This window comes from Salarias fasciatus, chromosome 15 (genome assembly GCF_902148845.1).
Source record: "Salarias fasciatus chromosome 15, fSalaFa1.1, whole genome shotgun sequence".
Classification (NCBI taxonomy): domain Eukaryota; kingdom Metazoa; phylum Chordata; class Actinopteri; order Blenniiformes; family Blenniidae; genus Salarias; species Salarias fasciatus.
In genome coordinates, this window is record NC_043759.1 from 2,778,580 (window position 1) to 2,795,038 (window position 16,459).

The window sequence follows — 16,459 nt, forward strand, 5'->3', positions numbered from 1 at the left end:
CCAGGTCTTGAGTTCATGGGGATTCTTAGATGTGGGAGACTGATGGAACGACTGAGACTTCAGAGAAAGATCTGAAACGTGACTTTTCCACATCATTTTGAGTTCTAGGATCTATTAATGTTTGAATTTGTGAGAGTTCTGGAATGGGTGAAGGTTCTAGGATGAGACTGAGAACTTCTGAGACCTATAAAATCTACAATCGAAGGTTCTTCAGTTGGTCAAAGGAAACAGACAAAAGCATTTATATTGGGGTGAGAAGTGCAAAGACACTTAATTTGCTAAATTAACACATTTCCTTTAAAAATAAATCTCTCTCTGTCTCACACGGCTCACATGAACATGAATTCCAGATAAGCAGTGGATTCATTGTGAAACCGTGTTTCGTTCATTTATTCAAACCGTCTGCTTCTCGTTTCTCCTCAAACTTGAAGTTCTGTGCAGCAGACGGACGTGTTTCCTCCTTAAATGTTGATTTTCAGCTTGAATCTCCTGCTTTATCGGCGTTCTGGCCTCTTTAGCAGCTGCTGCTGCTCTCCACGTGAAACGTGATCTTAACGGAGCGCCGCAGTTTAGGAAACATCGAGCCGAAATGAAAATGTCCTTTAAAACGTCTTCATTTGGTCGTAATTCAGTTTGTAAATTTCTCTTTGTCTTTCAGTGACTCCGAAGTTCAAAATGCCAAACAGTGGATGGAGAGCTGAGGTGTGTCTGCCCCCCTGAAGACCCTGAAGACCTGCCCCTCCTCCGAATCCCTCATCTACCCTTCATCCTCCTCCCTCCTCAGACCCACGGCCTCCTCCTCCTCCTCCTCCCCCCGCAGCACACATGCAGGCCAAGAAGCGGTACCTGCTCGTGTCTGTGGGGGCCGGTCTTCTCTTCCTCGTCCACCTGTGGGGTCTGCAGATCGGGGAGTTCCAGCAGCAGCCGTACCAGGACCAGCAGTTTCCCCAGTACCCCCAGTACCACCAGCAGCAGGAGTACCAGTACGAGTACTACTACCGCCAGAGCCAGGACGCGTACCGGCCGCAGCCGCCGCCCCAGCGGAGCCCGTCCAGGCCGCCCCGGCACTGGCCCGAGCCCACCCGGCTGCTGGAGCCGTACCTGGAGGGAGGCGAGCAGGAGGTACAGCCGCTCTGCTTAGCTTTCAAAAGTTCATTTTCCTTATGGTGAATAATGTGTGAAATTCACTGCAATGAGCTGATTGGTGACCGAATATGTCGTCAAATGGTCGGACTTGGCCTTGGATGGTCTGACTTGGGCCAGTCAGAGTCAGGAGTCGACCTTCAGCCCCTGGTTGGCTGTTAGCGGCCATACTGCCAAATGATTTCTGCGTTTTTGCGTCCAAATATAATTGAGAAACAATGGGGAGCGCACGTTCACCGGCGGTGAAATTCCCGGCGGCGTGTCAGAGGCGTTTCTGCGGCGCGTCGGGGCGTTCTGGCATCGGCGGCGCGCTTTTGCTGCCAACTCTGAAGTTGGAAAATCTGAACTTTTTGCATTCTTGCGGCAAACCAATCAGAGCGTCTCTATGCTGACGTCATCGAACTGGGCACAGGTCAGCCGAAAATACTGCTGAAAGCGACACTCATCCTGGCACAGGTCCTGGAGCAAATGGTGAAACTCGCCAAACTCCGACTGTCTCTGGATAATATGGTGCACCCAGGCACGGTGTACTGTCAGCCGACGGCGTTGTTGTCTGGCTTTATTAAGCAAATAAAGCCAAGCCAAAGCTCAACAGGGTTAGTCATGATGCTAAGCTAACACAGGAAATAAGGCCGGAAGCCCCGCCTTTCCACCACAGACTCGCCGCATCAGTGCGCCCGGTGTTGTTCAGCGTCGGACCTCAAAATTGACCCGCGTTCAACTTCTTGCGTTCTTGCCTTCTTCTTTTTGCGTTATTTGACGCGTTCGGTCTGAGGCGCCCATTGGCCCAGCTCGAGCCCTTCCTGTTGAATGCGGCGGTTTGTTTCCTGTGGTTCAGCTGTTGTCGCTCTGTGCCAACAGGAGGACAGCCCTCAGCTCCAGCACCAGCACACCTCGCCTCGGGAGCGGCGGGCCATCCGCGACAACATCTACAAGAACCGGCGCTGCCGCATGGAGACCTGCTTCGACTTCTCCCGCTGCCAGTACGGCTTCCGGATCTACATCTACCCGCCGCAGCGGGGCGACGAGATCTCCGAGACCTACCAGAAGATCCTGACCTCCATCGAGGAGTCCCGCTTCCACACCGCCGACGCCTCGCGCGCCTGCCTGTTCGTCCTGGCCGTGGACACGCTGGACCGGGACCAGCTCTCCGCCCAGTACGTGCAGAACGTGCGGTCCCGCATCCAGAGCCTGCCCACGTGGAACGACGGCAGGAACCACCTCATCTTCAACCTGTACTCCGGCACCTGGCCGGACTACACGGAGGACCTGGGCTTCGAGGTGGGCCAGGCCATGCTGGCCAAGGCCAGCGCCGACACGGTCAACTTCCGGCCCGGCTTCGACGTGTCCATCCCGCTCTTCTCCAGGGACCACCCGCTGAAGGGGGCCGGCGGCGGCTACCTGACGCTCAACGACGCGCCGCCGTCCAGGAAGTACCTGCTGGTCTTCAAAGGGAAGCGGTACCTCACCGGCATCGGCTCGGAGACCCGGAACGCTCTGTATCACATCCACAACGGCGACGACGTGGTCCTGCTGACCACCTGCAAACACGGCAAGGACTGGGAGAAGCACAAGGACTCGCGCTGCGACCGCGACAACCGAGACTACTCAAAGTAAGACCCCGTTCCTTCAGTCCCCCGCCGGCTGCTGCTGGTGTGCGATTCAGAGAATGAGAGCAGAATGATGTGTGTGTGTGTGTGTGTGTGTGTGTGTGGCGTTGTGTGCGTGTGTGCAAAACATGAAACGACAGAGGAAATGACAAAAAGTGGAAGTTCAGTGGAGAGGATGGAGCCTAACAATTTTAGAACAATTGGCTCTGGTTTAATGAAAGACACATGCTAATAAAAGAACACACACAGGCCAAATTTTGATACTTAAATTTAAAGCTGTGCAGATACTGGGGATGCACCGATGCCGATATCAGGTAATGGGGTCTGATTCTACAGAGAACGTACACTAATAAGAGCTGGTACTCATCTGGAGCATGAATTAGACCTCATGACATTTTATATAGTACTGACGTAGCTAAAGCTTAGTACTCACATTGGTTCTTTAAAAAAGTGGTATTGGTGTGTCAATAGTAGATAAATTGATGCATGAATTTAAGTATCTATATATAAATATTGAGACAGACACACATCTATCGTTACACACACTCTTCACATGCACAAATGAGAACTGAGAAAAGCTTCTGTGCAGTCAAATCCAGCCGTTAAGTGGATCCATTAGCACTAATCCTCCTGGGCTGCTTCTTTCAGGACTCTCAACTTTTCTCTCCTGTGACTTTCTGCTTTTTGACATTTCTCCTGTGAACCCGCTGCTCTTTGGTCCGTCACGCTCCGACACTGTGGCGGGTTCTCATGATCGGCGCCGGCTCGCTGCTGTTTGAAACATCTGTGCATCATTGGGTGCAGGAGTGTGTGTGGGGCGAGTGTGTGTATGCATTACCTGCAGACTCTGTTTGCTCCTCCCTCTCTGTTTAAGGTGAGATGCTTTCATGTGCACGTTGCACAGGCGTCATGGGAGTTGTTTCATTGTCGCCGTGCTCCAGAGACAAAACGCTCCAGGAATGTGCAGGCGGTTTGGTTAGTGTGTGTGTGAGTGTGTGTTTAAGAGGAAGAGAGGCTGCTGAAAGATGGAAAGTTTTGTCAGCTCAGCAGTCGGTCGAGAAGAAAAGTTGAGCGTTTGAAACTTTTAGCCGAAAGACGGCGGAGTGAAACGGGAACGGCGTTCCTGGGTGTTTGTCATCCGCTGCATATTTTAAGTTGTAAATGTTTCCGAAGTGAAAACCGCAGCCGATCCCAGAAAGAGCTTGAATTCAATGGAGCTTGTAAAAAACTGTTTTGAATGTGTCCTCTCTGTTTTTGCAGATTTTGGGTTTTCTTTGCCCTGGATTTTGTCTGGCGGGCTTGAAGTCTGCATTTTGTCTGCTTGGTTCTGCTGCCCTTCATTAACCTGAGAAACTGTGTTGAATTGAAACTTTATTTTGAACGTGAGAAAAGCAAAGTAAAGAAATAAACAACATCCAACTACATAAGTATTGTGGAACAGACGACAGGGTATCATCTATCCCTCACTGCAGCGCCACAAACAACCCTTAAACCCTGAACCTCACCTGAATCAACTCTTTAAATCCCTTTTTGACAACAGTTTGACAGTCCTTTTGTCTCCAGACATGATTTATTCCATAATTTCATTCCACAAAAACTTTTCAGGGTGGTTCATACTTTGTAAGTTTTAAATTGTGACTCTAACCCCAGATGATAAGTCTCCTCTTTCCCGGAACATTTTTTGGATATTAGCTGTGGTGATCGATGGTGTAGGGCTGAATTTTAACAGTCTTGAACCTGTGAGTCCAAACTGAGGGAAGAAAACTATCAGCTTTGTTTCATGAATATATTTTGGGATTCAAACCTTCGACAGATCCGCCGTGTTAGAACCAAGCCGTCTCGTCTAACAGATGTGCTGTGTGTTTTCGAACGTGTGGCGAGTGTCATTGTAGTTATATTTGCGATTGTGTTCCTGGAAAATCCTCCATCAGCCGCAGCTTGCATGCTGAGAACCAACGTCTTCGCCGCCGGAGCCAAAATATTCACCAATTGTGGGGCGAAGGTGGAAATCCCGTCAGCAGCGTGTGTTCTCTTTAACCTTTCATCAGCGGGAAGACATAAAAGCTCCCCTGCGACTGCACGGGTCCATCAGCAGCGCCGGCGAAGTCGATGAATTCAGTGTTTTCTAAAGCAGGAAACCGAACGGCAGACGCTTCAGTCGCTGCTGTTAAAGGTGACGGCGCGACGCTCCGCAGGATGAAACCATCGGAAGCCTTGATGCACAAAGACGAGTTAATTAAACTCTGCTTTTCTTTCTCCGTCTCGCTCTGAATCATCAGATGTCTGCTTCTGAAATGAAAAACTGCTGGAAAAGAAATGAAGAATAGGGCCGCAGCGATCGAGTGTTCCACCAAACATTTCCGCGATGAGTCCAGTGATCTGATAAAACACACTGAACGGCATTCTGGGTATTTTTTGTTCTAGCTGATCCCAAGCAGGAGGGATTTTCTGCTACAGCTTCAACTTTTTAAACTCTGAGTGGCGTGCGTCACTGTTTACTGTCTGTGTGGAACGCGATCCCCGTGGCCGAACCCAAGTGATCAATTTAAAAAAATCCTGGACCTAAAAACAGTTGCCTTGAGTGTTTTTGGTAATTGAATTACTCGATTTCCTCGAGTAATCGTTGCAGCTCCAAAGAGAAGTTTCTTTTCTTTCAGTCAAGTCGGTTTTAGCGACATACCTGGAACGTGTTAAAACGGCGTTCTGCTGTCTTGAGTAAGGATGTACCGCTCACATTTGAATCCATACGGTAGCAACACCCTTACCTGGAAATCAGTACCAGTACTCAGCAGCACCAGTACCTTTGTGCGTTTATGTCGCAATAAATGTTAATTTGTTTGTGGCTGCAGACAATGATTTGCTAACAGATGCTAGCACGCTAACGGTGCTGAATGCAGGAGTTGTAGCTGTAGATCTGAGGTTTTCCCGCCGCAGAGAGCGTGATCTGCATCGTTTTTTGAAAAGTGGAGCCATACTTGAGAGCGCTTTTTCATCACGCTTGCTTTGACATGTTAGCTACTGCCGCCTTTACGGTCTTGACCGTGCAATGCTGCATTCAGGTCCTGCATGGAAAACTCTGTACTCTTCCACTCCCTCACAGTCACACAGATGCATTCAGGTACCGAAACATGGTGCTGTTTGATTTTACTAATCGGTCTTCGGTAGTACCGACGAAATTCGATTGGTACCTATTAAAGTACAGAATTTGAAACCATCCCTTGGCTTGATGAAAGTATTCTCCTGAAAATCAAGATGGCTCCGTGGCATCTTAGGACATCGTAGAACAGTCTCGCTTTCCCTGTTCGTACATTGGAATGTTTTCAAGTTGAACTTTCCGAGCTGTTTTCAAGTCATCGTTACGGTTAACTTCGATTCAGTCAGTATGATGAAAACTTAAGTCTCGTTTTTGGGGTCCCCAAAATGCTACAAATGTTTTTCATTTTTACTGGAAACTGTCGGGTAAACAAACCGCCAGACTGACAGACTAAAGTTTTCAGTTGTGTTGAGGGAAACGGTCCTCGCTTCGCCGTTTCTGCATCCAGGTGTCATTTAAATGAAGGAAGTCAGACGGAGGACCGTAGAGAACAGTGACCGTGAAGGAAGGATTCCGAGCTCGTTCTGCTCTCGGCGACAGAAAGTTGCCTCACGCTGTTCAGACTTCCTGCTGCTGCAGACGGAGTCGGTGACTGTGCAGGTTGTGAACTCGGCTGCTTGTTTGCTGCTGTTTGACACTCAGTGCGTCGATACAGACATCAGCCAGTGCAGTCCGGGGAGGAGGGAGGGGGAGTGAGGCGGGGGGGTCCCTGATGGGAACAGAAACCGACGAGCGAGGATCTCGAAGCCTCGGAGCGGTCGATAATTGCCCTCCAATTGAATTAAGCTGTGAATGAAGGGTCGAGATAGAGATCTGGCCTCCCTCTGAGCGGCGCCGGATTGAACTCCTGCTGTTCTACTGTACGGAGATAACAGCCGGCTCAGCCAATCAGAGCCCCCGCAGCACCGGCGTGTCTCCCCGAGACGCCTTGATCCCGCGGGCTGACGGCTCGGTGGATTCAGACCGCCGTCACGTCTTTCACGGCGCCGTTCACGGTCAGAACGAGAAGAAAGCGGAGCGCCGGAGCTGGTCGTCCCGCCGACGATCCACAAACATCCTGTCAGCCTGTCGGAAAAGATTCTCTTTTCTTTTCTGTCTAGATGAGCTTCAAACCATTTTAGCTGATTTCGTTACACTTTTCCCATAAGCTCACGAGCGAGCGGCGTTGAGTGAGGAAACCTCCAGCAGGTCCAGACTCATGACGGCAACATTTCCAGAACACATGAACCACATGCTAATTAGCTTTAGCATCAGCCAAAGCTTTTGTGTCAGGAGTCTAAATGTAGGAAAAAAGACGCCACAGTGGCCACGTTTACATGACTTTTAATTCTGAATAAAGATTAAATCCTCTTTAAAAATGGTAATAAATGAACTTGTAAACACCGAGTTCTTAATGAAAATTATTCCGAAATAAACTCAATTCCAAATAAAGTGTCTAATTTATTCTTTTAAATAATTCCTCCATCATGTAAACCCTTCGTCCTGCTTTAAATGAACTCTGGCTGTTGAGCTCGTCCTTGTCATGCTGACATTATTACAAGATGGCCGCCAGAAGCGAGGTTTGGACTTGAATGGAGACGATTTATTTGGTAGAAGAAATGGACGTATTGAAATGAGTGGATGGAAGACAGTGTAGAAAGACACCTTATTAAAGCTGTAGTGTAGGGGTGGGCGATATGGCCTCAAATTTATATCACGGTATAGTTTGAAACTTACACAGTAGAAGGTATATATCACGGTATATTTTGACATATAAATTTCAGCATAACTGTCTTTCAGTGGTTACCACCGCACATGGTGAAAGCATGGAAGCAGGAAGTAGTTTTTAAACTATTAAATAACAGAAGTCAAGTTACTTGAATCCAAACCAGGTCCAGATTACAGATCAGGGGTCGGCAACTTGATTTGCCATAGTGCCAATTTTTTTGACTGATCCCTGTTCGTCGGTGGCTAACAGCTAAGCTAACAGCTATAGCGTCTATCAGCAGGCTGCTTTTACAAAGTGTCCCTGAAGGCAGCAGGAGCTGCAGGGCTCAGGTTGTTCACTGAATCAGAGGGTTTCCAGGTGTTTCACAGGTAATGAAGGCGGTTTAGGAGGATACTAACAGGTTAATGGACGGTGTTACTGCCTCCGTGAAGCAGCCATCACTGTTGTTGTGTACTTCTTCTTCAGGGAACGGGGCATCTAAAAAGTTGCATTACTGCCACCCAGAGGACGTAATGTGCTGTCACGATTGGGCGGTATGACCACAATCCCTACCGTGGGCCAAATTTATATCACATACGTTCATACCGTGTATACCGCCCACCCCGACTGTAGTGTGAGTCAGTCAAAGAAAGAAAAGCAGCAGGAAATGAAGTTTTTCTTCCTGTGGACTGAAATGTCATTTCTCCTTTTCCAATCAGAAGCTTTAACAACCCCCAGAGTTAAACAGCTAAATAAAGGTAAATGGATGTTTTCTATATAGACATTTATTCAGAATTACTTTTCCCATGTAACCACGAAGGAGAATTATTTAATTCATTATTTAATTCTGAATTAATAAAACGTGTGGAACCATGGCCACTGTAGGTTAAATCCCTGTTTAAACTGCAACATTTTCTTGTAAAAACGTAGAACATAGTTGTTTGTTTTTTTTTGGTCCATTTCCACACCGACTCTGTTTAAATCCGTCTCTTGATGATAATCGATCTCATACAGTCTGTGTGGCGTTATGTTTACAGTGCTGTTTACTGCAGCTCTGCTGAACGGGGTCATTCTGAGTCAGGACGGTGTACGGCACACTGTTGACTTTGTGTTTTTAGCTGAGCGTTGTTAGCAGCAGAGGAAGGAGTTGGGCTTCATTAAGGCCTGTTTCAGAGCATTAAGCCGGCAGGAACAGCCGTTATCCAGGTGCTGATGTCCTGGCACGCGCCGCCAAGCTGAGCGAGTCCATTTTCAATTGGATGCATTTTTAATTCGTCACCGTTTCGCCTCGGACTTGCCGTTGGCGTCGCTACCTGCGACAGTTGGCTGACACTTCATGTGTTAATCTAGAACACTGACACTTCCTGCGCCGCTCCACTGGTCCTGTAAAATAAAGGAGAACTCATCCCATTTCTGATGCTTGGCCAGAACGGCACTTGCAGATTATTATTTCAGGTTTGCGTCAGCTGGTCTGCGCTCTCAGCTGCTCTCACTGCCGTGGAAATCGGCGGCGATCAGCCTGACGAGGCGTTCAGGACCCGACAACTTCAAGGGAGAACAGAAAACTTGGAATCAAACGCTTTACCTTCAATTCATTCATTTTTATTTTTACTAAATTGATTATTGGGAGAAAAGCTCACGAAAATACAGACTTTGCATTTTTATGAAGGGACTCCGAAGAAGGTTCTTTCAGAGGAACCGTGGAAATTAAAAAAAAAATCCTCCGGTGGTTCAGCTCCTCATAAACCTGCTTGACATGTTTCAGAAACACCAGAGCGCAGCTAGCGGAGGCTAAAACAGAAATTTACCCCCAAACACAAGGCTGCTCATTCCTCCCATGGAGATTGAAAGGGATGAGGCGAAGGGCGTGGTGTCACACTGTAATGGGCACGTAGGGGTACAGGCGTGAAGAAGAGTTCCACACACTGACTGAGGCCCAACCTGCCGGGTATTAAATCTAATGAATGGACAGAAAATGAACGTTTGCTCAGAATGTTTGATCAAGTCTTCATCCAGTGGAAACCATCAGCGCCACAGTTCCTTAAGGGCCTCCGGAGTTTCACACAGATTTGCTGTAATTATAACAGTAATTAATGAACAAAGCAAGTTCCGTAGACAGAAACGCATATTACTGTCAATAAGTTACTTTATCAGCTATGTTAGCTGGTAAAACTAACCCCAGTTATTGAGGAGTTAACTCATCAATATGTGTCTGCAGCTGCTGGTCACAAAGACGGATCATTCAATTACAAGTGTTTCCTCTTTGTGGAATTTTTTTTTTTTTTTTCTGCAGAGAGGTTCATCTTCAATTACTTCCTTCCATCCTTAAAAAAATCCAAAGTTTGTCCACACTTCAGAAAACAGTCTCTGGATTGTTGGCTGCACAGGTACGATCTGTGCAGATTTGTCTGAAATGTCGGCGTTGATCATCACACTGGTGATCGTCACATGTCTAACAGGTTCTTCCACGATGATAAAAGCTATGCTGCAAGAAAAAAACCTGACTTCCCACATAAGAGGTGAAGCACTGAGAGGCGGCAGGTCGCCTGTTGTCCGTCCTGCAGACGGAGACCCGCGGCTCCTCCTCGCCCCGTCACTAATCATCTGATGAGGAGCTGGCGGAGCTCGGAGAATGAATTAGTCACCATGTGCTCCTTGGCTGCCGTCGGGCCGCCGACGCAGCTGCTGCCACAGCTGTGTGTTCGGCAGCTGCAGGATCCAATATGGACGTCTGGAGGAGAGGCGTCGGGCTCTGTTGGCTCACATGTCGGCGCCGCTCATGCAGCAGCGTCCCCCCGTTCTCCCAGGTTGTAGGGGAAGTTATTTCTTTCCTGGTTGCTGCTCAGTGCCCTTCGATGCAGGTCATGATGAATCGCCAGGAGGAAAAACGACGCGAGACGCTCGTTTCAGACGTGGAATTCGGGACTCATGAGCGAACTTTCAGGAATCTGATCATAACGTCTGAAAGAAGAAGACGGAGGGCAGAGATCAGCAAGCTGAGGGTTACATTACACAACAGCTTCAGGTGAAAATGCTAAACTGTAGTTGTGTTTTGAGCGTCTGTTTCCGTAGCGACGATGCTCAGACGGAAAAGTCAACGTTACGGAAACGGGCGAGAAATTTCAAAGCTGTTTCAAAGCCACGACCACAGGACTCCCGGTCCAGGTTCTCCTGGTTCTGGTAGTTTTAGAGGTGACAGTCACCAAAGCAACAGTCCAACTTGGTGTTCTGCTCATACACATGTCTGAGTTCTGTATTGTTAATGTTTAGAGTGTATTGTTCTCTTCATTGTGTGCGTGTGCGTGTGTGCAATTTCATTTCTTAAGCAGCCAGCAGCACCAACTTGTGGACCAATATGAAAACTACATCGTTTCTGCCGTTTCCGTGGAAACGAAATCATTTTTATAACATTGCATTTTGTTGTAGACTCGAAACTTTTCTTAACGAAAAACACAGAAATCATCCAGTTTCAGATTGAATCGTTCCGTTAACGCCTCTTTCAGGGTTACGGAGTGAAGTAAAACTTAATGATTAAAAGTTGAAAAAACTTAAAGTTGCTGCATAAAACTTTTACATTTTACATCTGTTGCTAAATGAATGTCAAAGTTCATCAATACAAACTGAAGAAATTGGAGCCAAATATCCTTCAAAGACTGAACCTCATGTTGGATGTCGACGTTTGTAGGCAGATGACTGAGTTATTGGTGTTTTTCTCCTGTTTGCAGAATCCATTAACTTTAAGAGGGAAATTAAATGCAACCCTGAAGAGTTATATTCAGTTTATTTGAAAAGCAGCCTGGTGGAAACCGAGCCTGGGAGTCATGGGGGGAGAGTGCAGCTCCTCTCAGGATCTCTAAGAGTTTCTCGGGGTGATTTGAATGAATGCAGATCCATCCAGCAGCAGCAGCAGCAGCAGCAGCTCGTCAATGCATCGAAGGTTCCTGCCAAGGCTGGTCGGAGGGTAAAAGGAGGCTCCATTGATCAGAATTGACGTGAGCACGGCGGCCGATCGGCAGATGAATAGAGGTTAATGGTTCTCCTGGCGGAGTGGAACCCAAACATAGATTGGCATTTGGCGCGGCGGAGGCCTTGGCATTTATTTTAGCTGACCCGCTTGTCAATCTCTGACGGGGGAAAAAGGGAGTTAATGTAACGGAAAAGCACACGAGACGGGATCAGTCACTCGCTGCATCGATTGACTTAACTTTTTGTCTCCGCTCTCAAGGCAGCGTTTAATAAACGCCAAGTTTCCGTTGAGCCAGTGTGCTTCTAAATATCAGCCTCGAAGCTTTCAAGAAAACACCGATTTGTGCTTTCATTTGATCCTTGATCATTCAGTTGATCCTCGAGGCGCACGTCAGAGGACGACTTAACACTTTATACAAGAGCTTAGAGAACCAGTGAAGGATTATCTGTCACTTTTTAAATGTTAATAATCTGACAGTGCTTGATTATGTAAATGAGCTGAATCTGATTTCTGATTCCAAATTTTTCCATAGATTTCAAATTCAAATGGGTCATGTTCTGTGAAACATCTCAATTTGTTTTTAGGGGGAGAGCGGTACCTCAGTTTTCATTCAGGATAAGGTTAAATTATTGAATCATATCAAAACCAAATGTTTCACAACAGGAAATAAATCACGTCATACATAGAATTAGTGATTGAGAATCAGTGGTTTCACCACTGAGATGTTTCATTTCACTCTTGGCGACTTTTAGCAGCACTTTCTGAAGAAAAATGAAGTTTTTAACAGTGGCTACAAGCAAAGTCACATCGAGGGTTAAAACTGGAAGCAGATGGACATCAGTGAGACACTTGTCTCACTTGTTTCCTGTAGCGATGTGGTGAACTCTGGTTCCTGCTGTGGATCAAGAAACATCCAGAAAACGTCACGCTTCGTCTGACAAAATATTGTACAAAATTAGGTCAAAACGTCTCGAAAGGTTCACTTTCAGGGGGCCGATGGCCTCGAGGACTCCTGGAGCTTCCTGAATAGTCTGGACTGTCTGGACACGTTGTCCCTGAAGCGTCTTCGTGGGACACGTTGTCCCTGAAGCGTCTTCGTGGGGACGTTTGCTGCTGATCGTCCTGCTGGAGTCCTGGAATGTGTTTTCCGTCCGTCCTCGCTGAGCAGGTGGAATTAGAGCGCAGGTGAAGGAGTGGGACGGCGGTGTGGATCCATCACACGCCGGGCGAGCAGAGCGAGAGAGACGGCGGAGGAGAGGGAGGTCCGTCGGCCAGAAACGAGGAGCGCCTTCCATTTGCGGCGTGTCGACCGTCTCCTCGCAGCGCAGACTAATGGTCCAACCAGCTGCTCCGCTTCCCTCCTCCTCTGGACCATCAATCCACCGGCGCTCGCTTCCACGGCAGGAAGATCACTTTGCGTTCGAAGAGATCCAGCCGAGACCGGTGCAGGGGGGCGGGGCTTTGATCCATCCATCCTGCAGTGAGATTTGATTCTAGTTATGAACATGAACATTCTCTTCTCTCACTCTGACACACACTCACACACACTCTGAGCTTTTGATCTGTTTTACATTGAACAGACTCTTGATGCACAGGTGGAGAAATTCTCTGAAAACGGCGAACGTCCTGCTGAGCTGCACATGACGGGGAAGAAAACACTGAATTCAAAACACTGATATAGAAACAGATGAAGATACAGATTTTTGTCTACAAGCTGCGGCAAATAATTCCAACTTTGATTCACAGAATAAAATTGCTGTGGCGAAAAGAAGTACGCCACTGAGATGTATAAAATGTATTTTATTAGGATTATAGCTGTAATCACTTAATGAATGTGAGAACATGCATTATGGATCAGGATGTAGTGTCAGTTCACACTAAAAATGATGTATATTTTATTATATATACTTCAATTCATATACTGTTATTTATCCAGTATAAATGTTACTATAAATATTGCAAATAAATATTAAAATACGTAACTGGTGAAAGCTATAAAGATATGTATTGTATGCGTTGCTTTTATCCATTCATATATTATGTTCAGACAGAAAAAAGTGTTTTCAAACTAAAATGTTTAGATTAATTCCAGCATGTAGGCTACAATAATTATACTGTTCAAGGTATGTTTTTATTATTCGGGCTAAACAAGTAAAGTTTTTCAATAAATGTAAAGCAGGGTGTGTGTCGGTGTCTGTCTGTGTCCGTCCGTCCATCCTGGACGGACTCTGACCATCGTGACGGCCCTGACCGAAACAGGAAGTGGAGCAGCTGGAGGCTGATTGAACGTTGAAATGAGGCGTCAGGTGAGCTGACGGAGGCTCTCTCCACCTGTCTGCTGCTCCCGCTGCTCTTCCCTCCACCCCCGACTCGAAACCATGACTCTGCACAAGTCCGAAGGCCAAGAATAGCCGGAGGGCTTCAAGTGCAATATCACATTTTCATAATGAGACCCAATGAGCCGTAAATCCCTGCTGACACAGTTATGGAGCCAGAAGAGCTTATGGCAGCGATACTGAAACTATTAAACAGCCGCCTCCCCCAGGCGCTGCGTGTGTGTGTGTGTGTGTTGTGGTGGGGGTGGGGGGTGGTGTCAGCAGTAAGTAGGAGCAGCAGCATGTGGCGGTTCACGGCTGAACTCTCATTGTGATGCTTCGATTGTTCTGATTTACAAGTGACACTGTTTAAATTAAGTAAAGTCCATATTATTATCGTGTGTGTGTGTGTGTGTGTGTGTGTGTGTGTGTGTTCAGGCCGCCTATCGGATGTGTTCACCCTCGGCAGGCTGTTCCTCCGTTTCTTATTTCCTCTTTAATCTGGCCCTTCTTGCTCCTTTTCATCATCCCTTCTTCCTCTTCTTCTCTCCATCGGTCCGTCTCCAGATCTTTCCGTCTCTGATATCTGCTCAAAAATCTCCATCTTCTTAGTCCTCTTTACTTTCTCCTTGTTTTCTTTTTTCCTCTTTTTGTTTCCTTCCCTCTTTGTAAGATTCTTCCTAACTTTTTTTCTTTCTTGTGCCTCATTCCCTTCCTTCCTGTGGTTTGTTTCAGAGCCATTTCCTCTTTTCCTTTTCTTTTACTTCCTATCCACCTCCACTTCTTCCTCCACTTTGTCTCCTTCCTCCTTCAACTCCTTGACACTCTTCCTCATTTCTTCCTCCTTCATTTCCTCTGCTATTCCTCCTCCCCTTAGTCTTCCTCTTTCTCCTTCCTTTACTCTCCTCTTCCTCCTTTCTTCCTCCTTCCTTTCCTCTTCCTCCTTTCCTCGCTCTCCTCTTCCTCCTTCCTTTCCTCTCCTCTTCCTCCTTCCCTCCCTCTCCTCTTCCGCCTTCCTTTCATCTCCTCTTCCTCCTGCCCTTCCTCTTCTTCTTCCCCTTTCCTCGCCTCTTCGTCCTGCCCTTCCCTTCCTCTTCCCCTCCTCTTCCTCCTCCTTCTCTTACCTTCCTCTCCTCTCCCTCCTTCCCCTCCTCTTCCTCCTTTCCTCCCTCTCCTCTTCCTCCTTCCTTTCCTCTCCTCTTCCTCTCCTCTCCCTCCTTCCCCTCCTCTCCTCTTCCTCCTTCCTTTCCTCTCCTCTTCCTCCTCCTCTTACCTTCCTCTCCTCTCCCTCCTTCCTTCCCCTCCTCTTCCTCCTTCCTTTCCTCTCCTCTTCCTCTCCTCTTCCTCCTTTCCCCTCCTCTTCCTCCCTCCTTCCTGGACGCTCTTCCTGCCGTGTGGCAGCATGTTGACATTTCAAGGTGGAGATCAGACCAGAACCGGCTGTTCTGATGATAATGCGAGTGTGTCGGCTTGATGCCTGTTAGTTCATCCTTACATGCTGAGTTTGATGTGCCTGAGGCGAGAGCCACACACACACACACACACACACACACACACACACACACAGCCGTAAATATAGAGTAAAAATAGCCTCGGGGTTGGTGAGGTGAAAACGGTACGAGGCCTTTTGACTCCTGACAGCAGAACATTTCGAGTCTGTCTTGTCTTTTCTGTATGATATAACTCTGTGTGTGTGTGTGTGTGTGTGTGTGTGTGTGTGTGTGTGTGTGTGTTTAAAATGAAGCATTTTTACATTTTTCTGTTATTTTGTAAGGCGACTTGAAAGATCTGTGTTTCTTGGCAATGTTGCCTGCCAGTACTGCAGATTGTGATGTTTGACTCTCAAATCTGCCTCCTTCTTCACTTCCTCCTTCACTTTCTCTCCGTGTTTCATTTTTTCCCTCCTTCACTTCACTTCTCCTTCCTCCTTCACCTCACCAGAGAATCATCACTTGATGAACCAGACTTTTTTTTTTAAATCATCAAATTTTACAAATATGATCAAATAATCAAAAACAAAGTAGTCAAGATGCTTCTGAAACACTGCTGGTAGATACACTGGATGGAAAATATTTCATCAATGTACTCGGCGATAAATCACATATTTGCTATAAATTGAGTGCTTTTATAGTTAGCTTCAGTAGCTCAGGCCCCGCCCCCTTTCCCCCACCAACCAATCACTGCAGAGAACAGCTGGCAATTTTTCAGTGATTAAAGGCACATTTCTGCGCTGCACTTCTTTCTCGCCCTGCTAGCATTAGCATATTTAGCCGCACACAGCATGCTCACTGTAAATAAGTTGTTGAGTCGTTAAAAATGAAGGGGTTTATTATTGTTTGACGCACTGACGCTGTCGGAAAGCAGCGAAGACGCCGACGAGCAGGTGGAGAACAAACACCGTCTAAGATCAAAAGACTGAATGTTTGCATTGAGCTTATCTGTTGCACTTATGAATTAAAACCATACTTTATTATTTAAAATATTGTTCCAATGAATCATCAGGAAAGCTGGGAAATGTTCTCTCTTCACTCTAAACCCACTTCTACCTAAGCTCGGTGTGTTTTGTAGGACTGTGTGCATACAGAAGACATGCCTTGTTCCCTACCGTGGACTATCTAATGTGACACACACTTGATGTGAATA

General features: G+C 47.0%; 1 protein-coding gene across 1 annotated transcript in view; it reads left to right on the forward strand.

Annotated features, from left to right (window-relative positions):
• Window positions 1-825: 825 nt before the first annotated feature.
• The window catches only part of LOC115401935 (exostosin-1), a 216,966-nt gene continuing 201,332 nt past the window's right edge, over window positions 826-16,459 (forward strand). The window contains exons 1-2 of the mRNA XM_030110323.1: window positions 826-1,122; window positions 2,005-2,756. Of these exons, the coding sequence (XP_029966183.1) occupies window positions 826-1,122; window positions 2,005-2,756 (1,049 nt within the window). The remainder of the gene's footprint in view (window positions 1,123-2,004; window positions 2,757-16,459) is intronic.